This window comes from Heterocephalus glaber, unplaced genomic scaffold, assembly GCF_053883595.1.
Source record: "Heterocephalus glaber isolate CG9 unplaced genomic scaffold, H.glaber_assembly_v1.0 deba00001442, whole genome shotgun sequence".
Classification (NCBI taxonomy): Eukaryota; Metazoa; Chordata; class Mammalia; order Rodentia; family Bathyergidae; genus Heterocephalus; species Heterocephalus glaber.
In genome coordinates this window covers 20,276,786-20,295,966 of record NW_028258296.1, presented here as the reverse complement: position 1 = coordinate 20,295,966, position 19,181 = coordinate 20,276,786, and the positions used below count along the sequence as shown (strand labels likewise).

Here is a 19,181-nt window from a genome sequence, read left to right as displayed (position 1 = left end):
TGGTCTTTAACAAACAGGATTAGCTTTTGTTTTTTTTCCTTTTTACAGATAGACTTATTTGATGAGGATTGTGATCCAGTGATTGTTTAGCAGCAATTTTATCAAACTGTAAATTCTTTTATTAACAGGCATTATAAACAGATAACACTAATCTTATTTAAAAACCATGAGTGCCACACGGGTGAATATACAGCTCATGAATAGCTTAAGTATTTCCCATTTAAAAGGAAACACACAGCATACAAACCCTACCCTAAACAAAGAAGCTGGACTGTGGATACATGATTGATGTGTCTAAAATGATGTATGTACAGTATATAATTAATGTTAATTACGTGAGCCCTGCATCTCTCCTGTTCCCTTCATGCTTCACTCTACGCGGAAACAAACTGAATTCTGAACGTCCTCTTCCAAAATTGGTACAATCAAGTTATCCTTGGACATCAAATTATATTTCATCACAAATTTAGTAAACCGATGACATAAAAATGTTTTCATTTTCCTATTCATCAAATATCTGCCGGTGATGGAAATAAGCATGTGAAAATATTCTGTAAATCCTACGACACACGGATCCTAGTTTTGCTACAGATGATTCTTTTATGCTAACCCTTAAGTTCCTACTTCCACACACCTTCGTCTTGGCCTTCAGGTGGTTCAAGGATTTTGTCAGTACTGGAGCAATCTGCCCCTATGTTCTGTTGAATATACTGCCTAACAGCAAGTGTACTGTCCATTTCATCAAACCAGTCATCAGGCCAATTACAGAAATCCTCTGCCTCCTTAATAGGCAGCACAACACCTGACACATAGTTGGTCCTCAATAAGTGTTTCTGGGGTAAAACTAGCTTTACTCAAGGCAGCGAGGGGAGACACCCAACATCCGGAGCTGTGCGGGCCAGCAGCGACCACAAGAGAAGGAAGCGCCCGCAATCATGATCAGCCCGCAGGCCCTGTGCCCACCCCTCCTGGCCTGCCGTACTGCGGGGTCTGGGCCCCGGCGAGGAGAGGGGAGACCAGCTGGGCGCCGGGGCTGCCGCCGGGCCTCCTCTCCCCATGGCCAGTGCCGACGCCAATTAGCTTATTTTTTTATGTTCAGGTCAGTGATGAATGCAATTTCAGTTGCAGGATGGCATCTGGATAAAAATTAGTTCAACAAATTGAAATAGTAAAAGGAAGTAAACATTTGGAACTGTGTTCTCTATCTTCTTTGCCCTTAAAAAAAAACATTCATAGCAGCTGCTAGACAAGGTGAGCATCCCTGGAATATCAGCACTCTGGGAGGCTGAGTCAGGAGAATGGCAAGCTCAAACCCAGCCTGGACAATTTAGCAGTTTTGCAAGACCTTGTCTCAAAAATAAATAAATAAATAAATAAATAAATAGGGCTAGGAATATAGCTCAGTGCAAAAGACCTGGTTTTAATCCCCACCACTGTAAAAAACATGAATGCACAAACAACAACAAAACAAAAACCTCTTAGCATCTGTAGGGAGACAAATAGCCCATTCTTTCTAAACCATTTACAGTGAGGTAAATAAGGTGAGTGGAGTAGAATATTTACTTATCTGTCTTTTCTTTCTTCATTCTTTAGACTCTCACAAATTATGATCTGTGCAGCATTTTGCTGGGGACGTCTACACTCTTCGTTTGGGTTGGAGTCATCAGATACCTGGGTTATTTCCAAGCATATAATGTAAGCATTTGGCACCGGGAAGTGCACCGCGATTGCATTCCATCAGTTCCTTGGATTCACATAGCTCCTTTTTCATTTCCCCCATTCTGTTAATTTCTAATTTTTTTCAGGTGCTCATATTAACAATGCAAGCCTCGCTGCCGAAAGTTCTCCGGTTCTGTGCCTGTGCCGGCATGATTTACCTGGGTTACACATTCTGCGGCTGGATTGTGCTTGGACCATATCATGAGAAGGTGTGTAGCACTGATTTTTCCCCCTATACACCAGGCGTCTGGGACCCTCTTGCACTACCTTCTTTTCACTCTTTTCGAGCATGCACCCTTGATATAGAGAAGCAGATATCTTTGTCTTGGTGTTTTTCTTTTGTTTTCCTCTTCGGGATATTGAAGTGCCTTTAAGATATAAGAACCATGGCAAGCAATTGGAGCGCACATGTCAGAGTTGTCTGGGGCTGACTTGAGGGGTCACACACGCACCCAGCTGATCATCCGATGAAAAATATCTGGGCACAAGATCACCATAGTAAAAAATAAAAATTAATTGAGGAAAATTATCACAAAATCTCCCTAGTTTAAAGTGTTAATTAAGGTTTTCAGCCAAGCTAGTTAAGGAGACTGAAGGTGGGTAAAGACTTCCTGAAGTGACCATCTCATTTCTGGTTGTAAGGAAAGCATGTCTTGTCATAGCAGGTGGTTTTGATAACATTACCATCTTTATGTCTTATTAAAGATCAGAATCTGAGATTGAAAGTATTACTGAGCTTCAGTCAGCATAATAATATCGAGAGCATTAAAGTCGTTCAAAGGTGTTCTTATTTTAAAATAATACATTTGCTTGCTAGGTACTTCAGGAAGTGAAATGACCCAGGTAGATATTGTTTTCAACCTACAAAAGCAAAAGGAGTTATTTCACCACATGGTTTTTCATCCATGGACCTGTGGCTGTGGGGGCAACAACAGCAACAACAAAATAACGTCAGCTAACCCTTGCTGCTTACACGTTTAACATTATGCTGAACATTTCTGTATTCTCTCTCATTTCGTCCCCCAACTCCCCAGATTATCTTCAGGTTCCCTGCAAGGAGAAAAGAAGTAAAAAATGCAAAAAGTTGCTTCCCAGCTTGTGTAACAGTTCAACCCTACATTGAGCTGTTTTGATCTCGATAGCTGTGTTATCCGAAATAAGTGATCAAATCTGGTTTGCAGACTGTTCATGAAGAGTGTTAGCCATGAAGCCCAAACCTTCTTGTTGTCCTACCAAAAGAAACCCAGTGACCCAGCCTTTCTTCTCTTCATGTCACGTTCAATATGTCCATAGAGAACCACTGTTTGAAATGCCATATAATTAACAATGATGACCTCTGGGTTAATAGTAAATCTTAGTGATCCTATTACTTTTCAAATCCACATCACTGCTTTGAAGGTGACTCATGAGTAAAAATTGTTCCTTGATATGATACCTCTGAGCTGGAGAACTCCTTGCATCTTAGCACTCAGAAAAATTTACATTTTTCTTCCTCCTTTCCTCCTGCTCTAAAAGCTTCTTTGCTTCTTTGTCACTAGAGCGCAGTGTTGCACCATGTGGAGTAAAAAAGGAACCTAAGGATCTGGCTTTAATTCATTGTCTGGAAGACCTTAGGACAAGTGGTCCTGTCTCCTTGACACTTCCTTCTGATCTCTCTCAGCCTGTCATTATTCTGGAAGATACTCAGTTAATGTTGCTGGAATTTTACTAAATGGCTACCATTCTGAAGTGCTATTTGTTAGGCGTGGTGCTCAAATTCTTTATCTCCCTTGTTATGTTAACCCTCATCAGTCAGCTTTCCATCACTGTGTCAAAATACCTGACAGAATCAACTTTTAGGCAGGAAAGTGTATTTAAACTCATGGTTTCAGAGGTTTCAGCCCATGGTCACTTGGCCTTACTGTCTTTGGGCTTTTGTCAAGTATATCATAGAGGGAAATCTGTTCACCTCATGGTAACTGAGAAGGAAAGAGGAAGATAAGAAGAAGTTGGGGTCCCAATAAGCCCTCCAGGGCACATCCCTGATCAACTAATTTCCTCCAACTAAATGGCAAAGACAGGATTCAAATCCCAGTCTACCTAACCTCAGTGCAAGTACCTAACTTTTACTGATGCCCTGTAAAGCTTTTCTTGGCCTTGTCTAAAGCCAATCATGCAAAACGGGCTTTAGTTTAACCTAAGACACAGGATGGTACTTCCAGATCAACTGTGAGAGATGCCTAATCAGTCTGATGTGTGTGTCAAGGTCACCAGTGCAAAATGAGGTTATTTGCTCTGGGAGCCTGACTGCATTTCCATATGTTTTGTACTTTCAAATGATCTAGGTGAACTGGGATCCTCTGGGCAAGCACTGTTCAATAAAAATATAACATGAGCTACAAATGGGAGCCGTGTGTATACTTTAAAAGTATTCTAGGAGCAACATTAAAAAATAATGAAGGAACAGATGAAATTGATTTTAATTATATTTTTTATTAAACCTGGTATAGCCAAAATATTGTTTCAGATATAAGCAATGTAAAATACTGAGATCTTTTACATTGGGGGAGTACTAAATCTTTGAAATCTGGTGTCTTATTTTATCTTCACTGCACATCTCAAATTGAATGAGTGTTATGGTTTAATCTAGAATGTCCCCCCAAAGGCTCTTGTGTTCAGAGGCCAGGCTTTTGTAAGGCAGTTAGATCATGGAGGCAGCAGATTTATCAGAGGGAAATGTGCTGTCCCTGGGGTGTGACCTGGAGGGGTGCATCTCCCTCCTGGCTCCTCCCTTGGCCATGTGCTTCCTTGCTGCCCTGAGCTGAGCAGCTGTCCTCCCCTAGGCTCTCACACCTTGCCCTTTCTGCCGTGGCACCAGCCAACTATAAACTAGAACCTCTGAAGCCTAAAAAAGCCAAAATAAACCTCCTTTAAGTTGTGGGTGTTGGGTATTTTGTCTCAGCAACAAAAAAAGTGACTAAGACAGTGAGTTACATGTTCAGGTGCTTAGGACTCACATGTGGCGAGTGGTTAGCATTTAGGACACTGCACCTCTAGGTGTGGCTCCCACTTAATGTGAGCTCCCCTTTACCCCTCTGGGGAGCAGATGGAGGAGGGATGTCTCTAGCATTGGCCAGCAGGTCCATTTATGACCTCTCTCTCTCCTTCTCTCTCTCCCTCCCCCTTCCGTAGCCAGGCTGATTGCGGAAATGCATAAGTGAGTGAATTCAATGAATGTACAAGTCTGCAGTAAAAGAATTTCAGTCTGGTTTTGGACTTTTGTGCTTTTCTGCTTCAAATTGCTGTTTCTTTGAATCTGAAATTAGAAAATTTCTGAAATTAGAAAATGTTACTACCTTCTGTACCACCCCCCATTAATCCAAAATGTTAACATTTTCAGATTCTGCAGTTATCTGCTGAATCAGAGGAACTTTATCACGAGCATTTTCTAGTATTTTTAAAATCACAGCAACCTTGAATGTGAAAGTTAATTCTTCCAGTAAGACAAACAGAAAACAACTCTAGAAAGGAGGTATCAGGAAAATTATAATTTGATAACACTGTTTGATCGGTAGCCAGTCTCACCATTTTAGCTCCCCACCTTCCTGTTCGACATCTAATTTCACTGATTCAACTAAAGGGAACAAAGGTATGAAAGGGTCTTGCTGATGTCCATTTCCGGCACTAATGGACTTTGGCACTGTGCCCCTTCGAGATCTCGGGCACAGAGGGCTAGAGACTGTTGATGTTCTTCCAGACCTCATCTTGAATTATTAAACATTACTTTAATGTGGATTTTAATTTCCAGAGGACTTTTCTTTCTGTGAGGGATAAATACTAATCTTGCACAGTTACCGTTTTTCAAATGAGAAGACCAAGGCATTGAAAAATCGTTGGCCTTTTTGATGCTATGGGTAAAAACCTGCAGACCCTGCGTGACACTTTTGTGATTCCAGGCTGCTGGTTTTAGCCAAGTACCTCTCTTATTTAAAAGAACTGCAAGCCAGTTAAAATTTTTACCTAAATGTTGCATGAGATTCTTTCCACCAGCTCTTGGAGCAAACTTCTGTATCATTCTCTGACATGAGCTATTGCAGGCTGTGTTTACATCCAAGTGAAAGTTCTTTTTAGCTCAACCACAGAATTATCATCTGTGAAATGGATGTTTGGTTTCTCGTTGTGGTTCCATGGAGTCTACGGGGATTTTAATGGAAATACCCATGTAATATTTATTAAATGTCTACTGTGCACTAAATCTTGTCACATTCTTCTACGCGGCATTCTTGGAAGGCAGGGACAATGGCTTCTTTCTCTATATTCCCAGGGTCCAGGCTGCTGCACAGAATGTGGCAGGTGCTCAATAAGTTTGCTGGGGAAAAACAGCAGTACCTGCTTTCCAGAGGCTTACAATCTCTCAAGAAGCAAAGCAGTGCCCCGTATGTGGTCCTTCTAGCTGGAAACACATTAGGACCTTACGTTGGGAATATTCCATTTCTATTTAATTTGGCTGCTGGAACTGACTCTGGTTCAGACCCAATTATTGTAATACAAAAACAACAGGCTGTGCACTACTTAATTTATTGAATCTCTGCTTTAACATTTTGCTAGAGTAAAATAATTTTTATGTGCACAGGGGAAAGAGTTACAATGGTTATGAATAACATTATGATGAGATGGATATTGTATCTACACTGCTAATAAATGACTACACAGGAAAATAAGAAGTTGAGTTGATAAGTATTGACCACCTCGCTGTTTGCAGTTCTGAAACCTGAAGTACAGACTGCTGAGAGTTATTGAAACTAAATAGAGGAATCGACCAGATTGCAAAAGAAGCTATGAGAGAGATGCTGCTGCCAGAGTTATAACTGACATCTGTAGAAACCAGCTTTAACTTCAGATTGAAGGCTAGTGGAGAAAATGGAAATTATATACACTGGGAACTGCCTCCCTTGCTATTAAATAATCTGTGTACTAAATGATTTGTTCAACTGGATCTCCCCTCCACCTCCCTACAGAGAGTGACTTTAGTCCAGCTCATCAGAGTTGTGGGTTTGACAAAGGTGTGGGTATCCCCAGTCTCTAACTTTACCTTGCATAGTCTAGTCATGGGCCAAGAAGGGTAAGACATGCTGTTTGCTTTCCAACTAGGGTACAGAGAACCATACATAGAAGCAATTAGAAGAGCATCCCACAGTTTACTCTAACGCTTGCTGATACAAGAACAGAGGAGGGCCTAGAACTGCCAGGGCAGTCTGTCTTGTAAGAGACGTTGAATTAGCTCTTGAATGTTGACTTGCGAGGAAGAAGAATATAGGAGATGAAGAAAATAAATCCCATGAGGAAAAGACATAGCAATGGCTGGGTGATGTGGAAGGAGACAGGATGTTAGTATTGACAAGGAGGTGACTCAGTGAGGCCACAGGCTGAGGAGCTCACTCCAGCCTTCTCGGTTTGGGTCTTTACTTTGCATCTGGACATTTTATAACCTTAAGAAAGAGAAGTGGCCTGAAATCCATCTTCTGGGAAGTTTGAGTTTTCCTGCAGCTTAGACTGGATGGTGAAGAGGGTGGAGACTTCCTTGGAGGTTTCTGTAATAATTCAGACCTAAGTGTTGATGCCAAGTGGGGTAGAAAGGATGGATTGTTCAGTGGCTATTGTGAGAGCTTGTCAACCCCTCAAAGCCAGAGTGGCTGACACAGAATCCCAGGGGTATCCATGTCAGCCTGGGTCTGTTTCTGACCTCTAGGTGGACACCTTCAGCACGACCACCTCACGCCAATGTTTCTGCCTGGCACCTCAAACTTACCTTGTCCCAGACTCAGGCCTTTGACACTCTCTTGCCTTAGCCCTGCCCCAGATGTATATTCTCCCTGCTCTTCTTTTTCCAGCCAGGGCTGTTGTGTCTCACTGGGATCCTACAGGTGCCTCTGACTGGGCTTTTCCCATTCTCCCACATGCCTTTGGTCACTCTGAGAAACATAGATCAGGTCCTGTCACTCCCGAGTTGGAATTTCCTTCATGGCGGAATGGAGCCTTCAAGCAGAAAGCTCAGTGAGGCCCCAGCAGTGTGGCGCACAGCTGTCCTCTCTGCCACCACTCTGAGGCTCAGTGCCTCTTGCCCCCAGTCACTGAGCACATCCTCCCTCTCCCCTTCCCGCTGGAGAGCCCATTCTGAGGCCCTTACCTTGTTCTGCCCACCCAGCTCTACTGCGGGGCCTCATTGTGTATCATGGCCATGGCTTATCTGCTTGGTAGGATGGGGTCCTTGGAGGGCCTTATCCATGATTATTCCACCTTCAACATTTGAGGGCTTTTTTGAACCAGGAGTTAAACTTAGGGCCTTGCACTTGCCAGGCAGTCACTGCACCACTGAGCTACATCCCTGACCTGCTTTTAGCTTCTCATGTGCTAATGTTACCTGGATCCATGGTTGGAAAGGCTACGGGAAGGCATTCATTTAACAAAACTTTCTGATCCTTTGTTGTGTCCCAGTTGCTTCCATATGTCATGGTTGCAGTTCCTCCAGAAGAAAGCTTGGCAGATCACAGCCTGAAAGATGTTAACAGCATAGCCTGGCACGCTGGCACATGTTTGTAGTCCCAGCACCAAGGGAGGCTGTGGCAAGAGGGTCACAAGCTCAGGCTCAGCCTGGGCAGCTTAGTGCTGTATTGAGACCCTGTCTCGAAATGAAAAGAAACATTTCTTAAAAGGCCTAGGGGTATAGCTCAATGTGAAGGCCTGGGTTCAGGCCTCAGTACTGGACAAAAAAAGTTAGCAGTTTTTACTCAATAATAAAACCATTATGCATAGAAATGTTCATTACAGTGTTCTTTATAATAGCAAATATACAATGTCCAGTGGTGGAGAGATAATTAGGATTTCAAGGAGTAGCCATTAGATGACAAATGCTCTCTATGTGTGAATAACATAAGAAGATATTTACGTTAAGTAGAAAAAAAATCAGGATCCAAATTTGTAGGATGACATGACCGGAAACATATAAAAAGTGCTTAGGAAGGAGCCAAGAGATCAGCTTTGAGAGTGTGATGTTTTAATATTTTCCTATTCTTGTTATTTTCTAGCTGTTTTAAGAATTAATGTTACTTCTTCTAATGACAAAAACAACTTCATGCTAACAAGCTAACTACACCTCTCTGCTTTGTAGCATATGCTACGCTACCTCAGAAGCTAATTTCTGTTTCTCCCCCACAGTTTGAGAACCTGAACATAGTCGCCGAGTGCCTGTTTTCTCTGGTCAACGGTGATGACATGTTTGCGACTTTTGCTCAAATCCAACAGAAGAGCATCTTGGTGTGGCTGTTCAGCCGTCTGTACTTATATTCCTTCATTAGCCTTTTTATATATATGATCCTCAGCCTTTTTATTGCACTTATCACAGATTCGTACTACACTGTTAAGGTAAGTAACAATATTTGCTGCCACAAGTCATTGCAAATTCTGTATGGATTGGAACTTAACATATATTCACATAGGATATTATAATTTTATTTAGGTTTTGAGGGTTTTGTAGACGATAAACCTGGTAAATGCTAGAGGCTAATTTTAAATGTGGATTTAGGACCTTGTCCCTGTTACCCGGATTGGAGTGGGTGGGTTTAGAGGTGCTGTGAGAAAGAAATGAGAAAAGAGAAAGGGTGGGCTGAGACCAGTAGCTAGGCTGCTGCTCATGCCACTGACCAATGCACCTGTCTGTGTGGCTACCTGGGACTGAAAGTTAAGGGGGTACATTTTCAGGTCCTGCCTTTCCTTACACTGCATGGGATGGCCACTTGTATGGTGCAGCTTTCCTTTAACTAATGAAAGCGAAACCTTTTGTGCAGTTTAGCTTCCTACTTTCCTAAGCCACCTGATGTGTTCTGTCCTTCCAGACTGAACCCATTTAACTAATTTGTAGCTTGAAGAAAGTCTGATTCCTCAGGGGCTGGTTTCTTCATAGCAGGTGGCTGTGCTTGGAAAACCTTTTGAACACTGTGGGAGGCTGAGTTGGTGCCTTTGGCCACTGTTATGTGCTTAACCTTCCCCAGACTAATGAAGAGGAAAGCCAGGCCATTGGCATAGTGGGGCGATGAGTGTGTGGGGAGATGAGAGTTCAGCGCCTGGCAGAAAAGAGAGAAATTTGACCTCTCTCAGCATGAGGGCCAAGGGCCCTAGAGCCTTTGTGTCTGCTTGGAAAAATCTGCCTTCTGGCTCACTCTGCAGCCACCTTCCATAAGAGTAGAGGAAGTAGAGTCCTGTGCTTTGCCACTGAGGACTGGAAGTCTCATCTAGTCTCGGTACTAGCACTCTAGTTTAGACTTGGACTACTTCCTTCATCCTCCTTTTGAACACACTCTTCCAAAGCTTTCTGGAACTTTCCTTTGAATTGTTCTCTGTTCCCATGGAGTCTCTGGCTTGCCTGTTCTGGGACTTGACAGATGGATGCATCATTGTTCTAATAGCACTTCTTGGATCCGAACTAGCTCTGTGGGAGAGTTTTGTTTTAGCAAAGGTGAGTTTGATTTGTTGGCAAAGGGTCAATTTCTCATGCTCTATAAAGTAACAGCATTGTGTGCTTTTTAAAAGAAATATCAGCAGAATGGGTTTCCTGAAACGGATCTGCAGGAATTCCTGAAGGAATGCAGCAGCAAGGAGGAGTACCAGAAAGAGCCTTCAGCCTTCCTGTCCTGCATCTGCTGCCTGCAGAGGTCCGTACTGTGTCCAGCTCCCCACTCCTGAGGTGAACTCTGTTGCCTTAAGGAAGAGTCATTCCAAGATTAATGGGATTTTCAGCCCTGAAACTGGCTTTTTGTGGGAAACAATTCAACTTTCTTTTCTTTCCTCCCACCAAAATTGGCTCTAGAAATGAATTGTTTCTTATAAAATAAGGTTGTATGTAAAGCTACATGGCTTGATCTACATCCTTTTGGGTTATCATGAGACCCCTACGAGAAGGCATGAATGATGTCCCTGAAGTCAAGAGACTGAACTGTTAGGTAGATGGCCCAAGAAAGTGGTCAAAGCACTTATTTTTGGAGGTAGAGCTCTGTGCCTGTCCAAAGCAATTTTCTCTTTTCACAGTATGTGGCCCACATAACCTTGAGCAGAAAAGGAGTCCCAGGTGTCCTTGGCAGCAAACACACAATAGTAGCTAGTCACTGGCCAGCTGTGCTTTGCTTGCTGTTTGTTTAGATTCTTAAGAAAATGGTCCGAACCTCAGTGGACAAGGTGTGCTATCCAGTAGTTCAGGGACTAGAATTGGGTCAGATGAGGACAGTTTTCTTAAATGTGCCCATATGTGTTTTAATCTGAAGTCAGGGGTAGGAGTTTTTGACTTAAAGTATACCGCACCTATGTTTTTTGAGAAAGATTCTCTAAATCCAACTCCTAAAGGAAAATGAGAGAACATAATTGCTACTTAAAACCACAGGATATATTTTTCTGTTAATCAATTTGTACTGCATCTTGGGATTTGAAATGATATGATTGAGCACATCCAAAGAATGTCTGGTAAATATGGAATGAGGTCTTCTGAGAAGAGGTAAGTTTTCAAAATCACATTTCATCCTCCCAGAGCATTCAATTATTGCTCTAGAAACTGGGATAAAGAAAAAATAATTTTCTTAATAGGCAGCTGCCTCCTAAGAGTCGGTCTGAATAAGGGAAGTCTCTCAGAGTCACTTTTCTACTGTGTAGTTAACTTTATGTGGGAAAATGTTCATTGGAAAATGCAGTTGTGAATTCTGAAAAATAACTAATGGATCTTTGGTGTCCCCTTGGTTTGCATCACAAAGAGCCCTAGGAGGCTGTTAAAAGTTTTCTGGTGCAGCCACTGAGAATAATTTAAGGATTTAAGGAATGAACGGGAAGCCTTTCTGCTAAGGCTGGGTCTGAGTGGGGAGAAGGGTGTACCATCAGCAGACAGTTGCTCTGCAGTACCCTGGGGTTGTTCAGAAGCTGCACGGGGGGAAGGAGGATGTGCCCATTGTAGGAATGAAAGAACCAAAGCAAACAGAGTCTGCCAAGAAACAGTCTACTTGTTGAGCAGAGCTAGATGATGAAAGTTCTGTAAAAGAAGGATGTTAAAGATAGGTCAGAAGTGGGTGTTGCCATATTGGATCTTGGGGAAGGCAGCTAGAGTGATGTCAGTGGAATCTTTAGACCAAATCTTAGACCTCATGGGGATAGGGAGGACCTTGCAGAGAGTAAGTGAAGGTCACATGTTCCTGTGAGAGGCAGCCTGGGTACTCAGAGATTGGTGTCTGGTCTCCCTTGTCTGGTGACTATGACAGATGTCATCCCAGGTCATCCTCCTGCAGGACATGATGTGGTCACTCTTTCTCAATAAAGCAGCTGGGCAAGCCCCACACATTGGTCCTCATTTGAATTGTTGACAGAGCTCCTAACCTGATCATCAGAACACCTGTTTTTTGCTTGTTTTTGTTTTTGGACCCTGCCACTAATCAAGTGTGCCTGTGACCTCTCCTAAACTTCTTGACACCTCCAACCTCATCAGGGTGAGCCAGATGGCCTCTAAACCTTTCCGGGCCTAAAGCGATGTGGTTCTTTGGAGAGACATGCTTGATGAGCAGATGTGAATTCAACTTTCTCCTTCTCTATTGCAGTAGAGAAAAACTGGCCCTTGTAGCTATTGATAAAGCTTCATTAGCGAAGCAGTGAGAGGGTTCTAAGGGATGGACAGCTGCTCAGTTTGTTTCTGAAACCATCTACTTAAGTCTCAAATAATGTCAGTTGTCCTTCTCAGTTCTTCCTCTTACATGTTTCCCTAACATAACCTATGTGTGCCTAGAATATAAAGAACACTCCTATTTCTTGGTAAAGAGTTATAAGTCCTACTTTCTTTTCTTTTCATCCTCTTCCCCCATCCTGTTATAGGAGAGGAAGTGATGACCGCTTGATACTTATTAACTAAAGTTCTTCTGAGAAGACAATTCGGTTGCAGGCCTCCTTATCCAGCTGCAATGCCTCAAATGCCCTGGACCAGCAGTTCTAAAAGGATTGTCTTATTTAATTATGGATCAAGAAAGAAGGACAACTGTCAGCTGGATGACCATTACTGAAGTTCCAAAGTTACTTTTTTTTTTTTTTGGTACTGGGGATCGAACTCAGGTCCTTGTGCTTGCGAGGCAGGCGGCGGAACCACTGAGCTAAATCCCTGGCCCAGTTACTTTTTATAAATTTGGAGAATGAAGAAGAGACCACAGGCCACTGCTGGATATTAATGCAATGGAGCAGTGATAGTGAGATTCGCTATTAGTCTGCTAATTTGTGATACAAGAATATTGGAATGAAAAAGTCACATTTTAGAGTGTGCAAAACAAAGATGTTTAAAGTTTTATATTTAAAGATATGTGTTTATTGTCAGATAAGGATTTGTTTTAAAAGTGCTTCTTGGGTTCAAAGACTTGTTATTTCATGATCTGCACAGAAGTGTAGTTGGTTGCAAAAGTCATTTAAAGATCACACTTACATCAACACAAAGACCTCTTGCAGTAGGCATTTCTCCACCTATTTTCCTCTGAGTTTTCCTCTGCAGCATATATGAAGTGACTGTTGACAGAGTCAGTGGACTAACCTGGAAACATTTATCAGTCGTGCTAATTTTTGATTGTGCACACATGACATGCGGCAGTAAACTACAGCAGTTGTCATTCATCTTAACAACTGATCTCCCCTGTGCTGGACATATAACTTTGTCAAGCAAAGAAATGTGGTATATTTTTCCTTAAATAAGTGTATTTTTATTATACTATATTGCATTAATAGTATTTATTAAAATATGGTGTTGCTTAATATCTACTAGTAAAAATTCAGATCACATTTGAATTAACTACCTGGTCTACAGAAAGGATTTCTAATTTTCTTAAAAGCAGTGAAGGAGATACGGGATCTAGTATAAAAAAGTTATTTGATAAACATTTATGATAATGACTTGAGAGTTTGAGGTCACTTCATACATAGATTTGTTTCATACTTGAACAACCTCAGAGGTCAATTATCTTAAGTTTATTGATGAAGAGTACAATTTTAATTAAGCAGGAGCCTCAGCCCAAGGTGTTACGGTTCATATGCCAAATGTCCCCCAAGGCCTCATGCGCTCATCAGTGGGTTTTGGGGAGGTGACTGGATTATGGAGGCCTGTGGCACACTTGCTCTTAGGAGGTTGTCTCAAGTCAGAAGACGTGGGTCACTAGGGGTCAGCCCTGGGCCTATCTCTTCAAGATTCTCCCTAGATATCCCTCTCTCTCTCTCTCTCCCCCCTTCCTGCTTGCCCTGCCATGAGCTGTCTCTCTTCTTCAGTGCCCCTCCACTGTGCTGCTCTGCCTTGGAGCCGACTGTGGACTGAAACCTCTACAACCTGTGAAGCCAAAACAAACCTTTCCTCCTTTAAACTGTGGGTGCCAGGTATTGTGTCTTGGTGATGAGAAAGTAAATAAGACCCAGGGCTGTCCCTCCTTTTCCCTGGCTTTGGCTGTGTCACCCTCCCCTAAGTCCCTGCCTGATTTTCCTTTTGTTCTTCTCTCTCCTTGTCCTCAGTCTTTGTTCATGTGGCCACATCAAATCTAGCCAGGGAAAATCATCCAGTTAATGCCATTTAAATGTATAAGACAGGGGCCAGGGATTTAGCTCAGTGGTTCTGCTGCCTGCCCCGCAAGCACAAGGACCCAAGTTCGATCCCTGGTACCAATAAATAAATAAACAAACAAACAAATAATAAATATGTAGGAGAGTGACTGGTCTACATACAGAATATTTTACTAAAGTTATTTACGTTAATTTTTTTTACAAAGAAAAGTTCTGATTGATTTTTAAACTACCGACCATTAAACCAGTGGTTATAGGCTTATTCACTTGACTGTAGAATCAGGTATGTGATTTAATCACTTATTGACTAAGTGATTCCCTATTTGATCTCTGAACAAAATTTCCTGTTGCTTAGACTGTAGCTGTGACTGCCATGTGAGTAGAAGATTAATGATGGTCTTTCATGCTCATGTTATTCTTTTACTGACTTTCATGTTTCCTTTTATTGCTTTTCACTCCAGCTGGAGGAGACACTGTCAGGAAGAAAGTGTTTTCCAAGGTTACCCTACATCTGTGGAAACATTGTTTTCTTCCTTTTCAGTAATTTAAAGAAATTGCCACTTTGCCAACTGTACAATTTGAATTGTTTTAAATAATTTCTCATAATTCTGCTAATAGACATATCTGGAGCAAACTACGTTCTTTCCTTTCCTAGGCTTCCATTTAGTGAATTCAACATAAAAGTTAGGAGATATGTTCTTTCTGCCCTCTACTTTCATTCTGGGATCTCCACCCCTTGTAGATTTTACCTCTTTAGCTTGCAGTGAAACAGTCAAAGCCAAATGTGATGACTTAAACTTGTTGATTTAGGATGGCAGGAAAAAGACAGGTATGAGTCACCAAGACACACTTGAGTTAAAATTCCAGCTTAGCCTGTAGCTTTGATGGCCTGGACAAGTCACTTCCTGCCTAAAATTTATGTGATGATGATAAATCTCAACAAACTGGGGCTGGCATTTAAGTCACATAACTCATAGAAGGCCCTGGATTGATTTGAAACTTGAGCCATTCTTTTGTTTTGATTCTTTGTCATATTTGTAAGGAGTTTCTATGGGTGCGGGCAGCAGTGCAAACATTATGAACACCACTGTGTCCTCTATCTGCCTAGGCTCTTCTCTTTTTCCTCCTATATGAGTCTCCTTGGACAAGTCACACTGCATTAGTCAGCTTTTTGTTGCTGGATCAAAATACCTGACATTGGAGAGGAAAAGTTTGTTTTGGCTCACACTTTCAGAGGTTTCTGTCTGTCATCAGCTCCATGGCCAAAACATCATGACAGAAGGGCATAGAAGAGGAAAACTACTAATCTCATGGCAATTGGGAAACAGAACATGATAAAGAGCCCAAGAAAAGATACATCTTTCAAAGTCATGCCCCCCAGTAACCGTCTTCCCCCAACTGGTTCCCACCTTATAATAGCCCATTCAGCTATGAACTCGTTAATGGGCTGATCAGTTGATGAGGTTAGCACACTCACAATGCAGTCACCTCTCTAGGTGTCTTTTAATCCGATCATGTTGACAATCAAGACTAACCACCACACTATGCCTCAATTCCTCCATCTGTAAAATGGAAATTGTGAGAATTAAGTGAGTCAGAGGTAAAGTGCATAGACTAAGGCACGAGTCCCAAGTGCACAGTGAAGATTAGATCTCAAACAGGACCTTGAGTACACTGTTTTCAAGTCCTCACAAATACAGGATGTGGAGCTGCTTCTTGTCTTGCCAAGGTGGAGATTAAACCCCCACGGGTGGTGGTGGTGATAATTTCTGTGTTGTTTGGGGAGGTCAGGTGCTGTGATGTTTCCCTTGACCCATCTTCATCCTCATCCTTTTTCATTGAAGACCCTCGTTTTCTGGCTTTCTAAGTGACACTGTTCCTTTGATGTATAACTGGCTTAAGGTCATTTGACTCCTAAACTTAAGCATGTTTGCCCAGTTGCCAAATGTCAGACTTTGCAGTGAAGCCCTTTGGGACCTGGCCATACAGCATAGCCATGAGCCTTCTCTCCATCTCTTTGTAGCCACTCGCTTTCGGTCTGCAGGGCCTGTCTGTGAGTGGGAAGTAGGAGAATTGTCAAACACATTGTTTCTTGGAGAAAAGAGTATAATAGCACTGGAAGGACTTAACCAAATCTCAAAATAGACACTCAGTTTGTTAGAGAAAGCAATAAACTCATGACTGTTCTACTATGGGCTCATTTACAACAAATGCTGTTGCAAACCAGTGCATGAAAAAGATGGCAAATGTTGCTCCTGCTATCTGTCTGTGCTAGAGAAATGGGATGAATGAGAAGCACATGAACATTTCACAGCACCTTATCTAACAAGGACAGCAAAACTGACTTAACGACCCCTGGGAGCCACTGGCTATGGTGAATGAGGATCAATTTATTAGTATGATGTATGTTTCTTAGCTTCTAGTGATACATAAATTATCCCATGAGCCATGATACATATGGTTTAAAGAGAATTTTAAATGAAAGCAATTTTTTTTTCTAGCGACACTAATTGCCAAGCAGCAGTAAATTACTCATCCCCTGCTGCCTGTGGGTTGTGGTCATTACTCTCTCCTTGAGGTTGAGCAGATTCCCCCCAAGAGGAATGTTTGCTCTGACAAAGTGAATTTATATCCTCACTTGTGAGCCTGCCATGCCAGGTCTACAGAAAGAAAGGGTATTAATAATGCCTTTTGGACTCTACATAGTGTGTTTGTGTCTTCCTGCACATGTTATCTTTGATGACAGAACAGTGAAGTTTGGTTTTAGCTCTTGGTTCGTCTTTGGGGAGAACATCAGAGTGCTGCTATCAATACTCAATCTTCTCCAGCTGTGAGGTTTAAAGGACATTTCCTAGGTGCCAAGCAAAGGGAGTGAGAAGTATCATTAATTTTGAAAATACTAAATAGCTACTTGATGTGTAGGAGAAATATGATGGTGCTATTAAAAACTACTAATTCAACGTGTATTTGTTGATTTCTAGTGCTATGCTAGGTGCTAAGGATGCAAGGAATAAATGACAGGACCTCTGAATCTAGTGGGAGAGACAACCATGTACAAAGTGAGATTAGTGCAAGGTCAGCCTCAGGTGCTAAAGCAGAATAGAAAGATGATTCTTTGGCCTTGATTACTTAAGGCCTCTTGTGGACACTAGACAATGCTAGAACTGCAACACTTGGAGAATACATTGCATTGAACCACATAGCCCTGGTGTGGCAAAAAACAACACGGTGGCAAAAGCTTGGGCATTTGAGAGAAAGCCTGGTCACTCAGGAAAACTGTGCTTTGGAGTGGTCAGGATATAAGTTGTATGTGGGGAAAATGATAGAAGACATGACTAGAGAAGAGAAAGGACAGAGCCATAAGGACTGTGTGTGCTCTGAGAGGGCTCGGGATCTAGGAGCTACATGTGCAGCAAAAGAACTAAGAAGGCTGGATTGAGGTGAGGTGAGAAAAATGGGGAAATCAGTTACAGTGCCACTGCAGTCAGAAAGAGAAAGGGAGAGGATATCATCTTGCATTAAACACAATAACAAACACAAGTGAGTAATTTGCCTGAAAATTGTCTCTAAAGGAAAATACCGGATTGCATGTATGTATTTTTTTAGCTATCTGTACACATATTTTTCTTTCTCAAAAAAACTTTTTGCTAAATTTCCTGCTATTTTATGGAGAGTTCCTGCCTTTGGACTATGCACTGGGAGAGGAGAGTCTTTTTCCCTAAATTCTAATATTGAGAGCTGTATCTATTAGAATGAATGGGTTGAAAGCATATTTCTATCATATGAATATATCTCATTGTTTTGAGAAAAGAAGCTTATCCAAGACTTTCTGTTTCTGCATAATCCCTCACCCCCACACACCACGCACTCTAAAGTCCTCTGACCTTGGCCAGCAGCAGTTTTGTGCCATAAGGGTGGTGAGCCTGTGGGTGTGACCAAGAACAGGGTCAGCCTGACATCTGTAGTCTGAACCTCACAACTGTGCAGGCCCTTTCCGAAGACCCTACCACCCTCCCTCCCTACTGTGTCGGCTGTGGAGATACGGCAAAGCTTTAGAGCTGAGTGCAGCTACCTGGGAGGGAGTTTTTGGAGCAAACATAGGAATTGCTTTGCTTTAGGCCTCCCTTAGGGACTAAGGCAATGTGCATGGGTGCGTTTGGGAGGGAGAAGGTGAACTGATGGAGGGACTCTGAGAAAGGATTATTTTGTGCCTCTGCCCCTGTTATGGCTTGTGTCTGGATGTCACCCCCAAAGCCTCATGGTATTATAGGTGGGCCTTTTTCAGAGGTGGCCGAATCTACAGTGTGTGATAGAGGGAGTGATTATTAAATCAGTCCACTAATTGATTTGCCACTACCCTAATCCTGGTAGCCTGGAAACAATATAAGGGACAGAAAGAGACTTGTCCTTTTCTTGCTTTGCTACCTTCTGCCCACCATGAACTGTTTCTTCCCATACCACCTTGCCTTGGAGCCAGCCAGTTATGAACTGCAACCTCTACACACTGTGAGCTAAATAAACCTTTCCCCCTTTATCTTTGCTTGTTGGGTATTTTGTCTCAGCAACAACAACAAAAAAGTAACTAAGCCCCGGACTTCCTTGCTCTGGAAAGTGGTGATGAACACATTCGTGTTAGAGGCATGTTTCTGGGCCAAAGAACCCTGACACTGCGGTGTGTGTGTGGGGGTTGGACAGGGCACCTCACAAATGAAAAAAAGACAAAGTTAAACAAATTCTAGTGCCCTCGTGGTGCTGATCTACCTCCTTCCATCTGGTCACCTGCAGAGACTGTCAGCAGCTGGTGCCCAGACCAATGCCAGAAGTGCCACTTTCCAGCTCCCCCAAACTCACATGTGATCACTCCCATGACGACCACA

General features: G+C 42.4%; 1 protein-coding gene across 11 annotated transcripts in view; it reads left to right on the top strand.

Annotated features, from left to right (window-relative positions):
* Nucleotides 1-18,838, top strand: part of Mcoln2 (mucolipin TRP cation channel 2) — a 64,707-nt gene extending 45,869 nt beyond the window's left edge. For 9 of the 11 annotated variants that reach the window (XM_087213011.1, XM_004841359.4, XM_021255442.2 and 6 more), the window contains 5 exons: nucleotides 1,594-1,695; nucleotides 1,806-1,928; nucleotides 8,914-9,120; nucleotides 10,285-10,406; nucleotides 12,595-18,838. In XM_087213011.1, coding sequence (XP_087069137.1) covers nucleotides 1,594-1,695; nucleotides 1,806-1,928; nucleotides 8,914-9,120; nucleotides 10,285-10,406; nucleotides 12,595-12,631 — 591 coding nt within the window. In that variant the 3' untranslated portion in view covers nucleotides 12,632-18,838. Of the gene's footprint in view, nucleotides 1-1,593; nucleotides 1,696-1,805; nucleotides 1,929-2,753; nucleotides 6,282-8,913; nucleotides 9,121-10,284; nucleotides 10,407-12,594 lie in introns of those variants that run through there. The other 2 variants (XM_021255443.2, XM_021255444.2) reach the window with 2 other exon arrangements.
* The last annotated feature ends 343 nt before the right edge of the window (nucleotides 18,839-19,181 follow it).